This window comes from Pistacia vera, unplaced genomic scaffold (genome assembly GCF_008641045.1).
Source record: "Pistacia vera cultivar Batoury unplaced genomic scaffold, PisVer_v2 Contig212, whole genome shotgun sequence".
NCBI lineage: Eukaryota > Viridiplantae > Streptophyta > Magnoliopsida > Sapindales > Anacardiaceae > Pistacia > Pistacia vera.
Window position 1 is genome coordinate 2,473,622 of NW_022196016.1, and position 3,723 is coordinate 2,477,344.

General features: G+C 35.7%; 1 protein-coding gene across 1 annotated transcript; it reads right to left on the reverse strand.

Annotated features, from left to right (window-relative positions):
- Positions 1-1,146: 1,146 nt before the first annotated feature.
- LOC116129612 (monooxygenase 1-like) lies at positions 1,147-3,502 on the reverse strand. The gene is made up of 6 exons (XM_031415336.1): positions 3,344-3,502; positions 3,102-3,248; positions 2,950-3,006; positions 2,666-2,837; positions 2,110-2,338; positions 1,147-1,855 (listed from the first exon to the last, which is right to left on the reverse strand). The coding sequence occupies exons 1-6, from the start codon at positions 3,427-3,429 to the stop codon at positions 1,326-1,328; spliced, it is 1,221 nt and encodes a 406-aa protein (XP_031271196.1). The 5' UTR covers positions 3,430-3,502; the 3' UTR covers positions 1,147-1,325.
- Positions 3,503-3,723: the final 221 nt, after the last annotated feature.

Here is a 3,723-nt window from a genome sequence, read left to right on the forward strand (position 1 = left end):
GAGGCAATATGGCTACAAGGGATTTTGAAAGAGATAAACTTGATGAATGGCCCTGTAACTGTATATTCTGACAGTTAAAGTGTCATCCATCTAAGTAAAAATCCAGTATACCATGAGAGGATGAAGCATGTGGATGTCAAGTATCATTTTGTCCGAGACCAGATTTCAAATGGAACTGTCAGCCTGCTGAAAATTCCAACTAAAGAAAACCCATCTGATATGGGAACCAAAGTTGTAACTGCTGTAAATTTCAAGCACTGCTTGAACATTCTTCACATCAACTGAATTCAAAAGAGCAAAGAAGGAGTATGAGAACTGCTTGCTGCACCTGCTAATTACTGTCAGAGGAAAGAATAAGGCTTCAAGGTGGAGATTGTTATATGTGAAGCCTTATGCGACATCGTTTTGACTTAAGCCGAGACTTCATCCTGATCGTTGGTTTGAGGACAGATCTGACGGCTGAGGACTTAAGTTGGGTCAAACCTATAAAAGCAGAGGTCCTTTCAGATCACAAACAAAGAGTTTTCTCTCTATTTGATAACTCTCAAAGTTACCAGATTAGGGTTCAAGATTAGGGCTTTGTGTGTGTGTAAATCTGCTGATAATCTGTCCATTGAGTCGTGTTTCTTAGTGGGGTGGAAACCTGGTGTAGAGTTCTTAGTACAGATTGTAGGTTTATCTTTGTTATTCTGAAGCCAGTTTTGATCTTGATTGAAATCTTGTACAGGAAAGAGAGTTTGAGGGTTGTAACCGTTCTTTATCGTAATAGTAAGTGCAGCGAGCATCCACATTCTGGAGCTCAACGTGGACGTAGCTTGTTTAATATTGAACAAATGAACCACGGTAACTACTGTGTGTTGAATCTATTTTGGTTTGCGTTGATTGTGTGTTTTGGTTTATGTTTGCTTGATTTGAGTGAGGAGTAATTACAACAAATACCTTTCAATGTTGTTTTTCGGTAAGTTTATTATCCAATGTTACTATTTTATCATTATGATTCTGAAGTGATAGAGACAGACTTTCACCGACCATTATTAGAAAATGTTTTAACACCTTAATTGTTACAACTAAGATGGCTTTATCAATGTTAATTATCACTAATTTTACTGAAACTCAATAATAGACTTATAACATTTAACAATAAACTTACAAAAATGCAACCAGCTAGTATCTTCACAATATTATAATCAATATATGAAGTTACAAAAAAGATATCAATATCTTCACAACGTTGTAACCAACGTTTGTGATTTATTACAAATAATTATTATAAAGTGCAACCATTGAAGCTATGCTAGCTAGCTGGCTCTTGAAGCAACGAGTCCTCAGAGATTACCACAATTATACCGAACATGAGCATATCTGTCCCTAAAAAAGGCACTCAAAAGCACCAACATTATCAACTTCACAAGCAAGTAAGGAGTATCCACTAATGTACCCAAAAGATAAGATTGTAAAGCCAATTTAACGAGTCTCATTCTCCTCTCATTCACATATTCATCAATTGCTTCTTCAATCATCTTCTTACTTTTGAAATCTTTATGATCATTATTATAATTGGCTGGAAATTTTCTTGCCATGCATCTAGCCAACACAACTGCATCTTCTATGCTGGCGGACCCACCCTGGCCAACGAACGGAGTCATTGCATGCATCGAATCTCCGGCCACCGTCACAGTTCCTCTCCGATACTGGCCTAGCAATATGTCCCATGGGGCACGATATCTCAAACGGTTGAATGATAGGGAGGAAATGTCACAGTTTTGTATCACATCTGTTGTTTTTTGAGGGTAACCCTTGATGGTCTCTAGAACCATTTGTTTGATCTTCTTTGGATCTTCGAGCATCTTTGAATCTGTAGTTAATAAGACAATAATGATTGAGAAAGTTAATGAAACAAGCTTATATAATAAATGAAAAAAATTCCTATTTACCACTATTCTCTCTAAAATTTGTCGGATTTCTATTTTACTTGATCTTCATTCCAATAATGAAAATAGAGAGAGAAAAAAACCCGCATTACATAATTTTTTTTATTAAAAGGTACATAATTATCATTAAACAAATCGATATTTAAAAGCACAATTAAAGTCATATATAAGTACATACCCTGATAATTGTATTGGTGATTTACGAACCAGAAAAGCAGATTATCATTGACCGGAGCTACCCCAGCCATAGTTTTATCTCTAATGGTTCGGAGTAACTCAGGGGCAAATCCATGGCCATTTGGAAAATATGTAAATCCTCTCACTCCACTTGAAGGGTGAAGCTTCTTGGGATTCAACTCAAGAAAATCAGCAACCACAGAGTTGGCTCCGTCACATCCAATCAACATCTGCAATCAAATAACTCCTAATTAGACTCTTAAGGTTTCTGAAATAATAAAAATTTCTCTACCTTTAAGTTTTAAACCTTAAAATAAACCGTCCGAAAACAACTTGACAAATATTTTATTAATTCGTAAATATATTAACAACAATCTGGTACGTTATTTATCAGCAATGGTTAATGTTAGAAGGCATAATTTTGTGATATAGACCTTGAGAATGATTATTATATTATATTTAACTAGTTGTCGGTATGCATTATGCCAGTATCATATATAGAACAGAAATATATGCAATTATTTAGAGCTTCATTATTATTGAAGAGTATAAAATACCTTGGCTCTAATTATAGTGCCATCATTCAATTGAAGAGTGGGGAAAGAAGTGTTTGCGTCTATTTTCACAGAGCAAATTTGGCATCCAACTCGCACTGTGCCAAGAGGGAGATCTTGAGCTAGAGATTCAATTAGATCACTTCTTTTTACCCAACGAGTTTCCCCAATGTTCCTGCCAATTAATATTAAAATTATATGATCAGTTGATTAAGTTTCATTTTCTTATAAAAAAATTTATAATCAAACATTAATTAAAGGCATGGTAATGATAAATTAAAACTTACGAGTAGTCGACAAATTTGTCTTTTGGCTTGCCGCCATTGAGATATATTTCATGTATCCTGTGTATTTACAATAATCAAAGTTAATTATGTAAAGAGATGAGGAGAAAGCAGAGGGGTAGCTTTTGTCATGTAATGAATACTGCGAAGCATACCTTTCAAGGAGGATGCCATTAGTCCTGAGCTTTGAAGCAACACCAAGTTCATCCAAAGCTCTCCACCCATTAGGCTGAATTGCAATGGCACCCCCTGATGCTCTTAATACTTCTGATTTCTCCAACACCACACTCTTCATACCCTTCCTGCAACATTAAGTATCAAGACAACTATTTAGCACCACTTAACATGTGTAACAGAGTAGACATAACGTTAGGAAAAAAAGAAGAGAAACAAATACCTATGAAGAGCAAGGGCAGTGGCAAGGCCACAAATGCCCCCACCAACAATTACAATATCAAGATCTTCAAATACTGGATGAACCATTTTTTCTTTCTTTTCTTGTAAGTTGCAGGAGATACACTACAAGCTCATTAACTAGTTGTATTTATAAGTAGAGAGTTGAGACTTTTTTGAGTAATGAGTTTCTCTTCTAATAAATTAGTACCACACAGACGTCAAGAGTTTAGTCTCTTACCTTTCAACCACGTCTGCCAGCAGGTCGAGAAAAAGCTTATTATATTGAGGATGGTTGGTGGTTGAAGTTAGAAAGCAATTTGCTGCTGCAGGGTAAACTTTGGTGACCTGAAAACGACATGAACATAGACGGCTAGTTTGAAA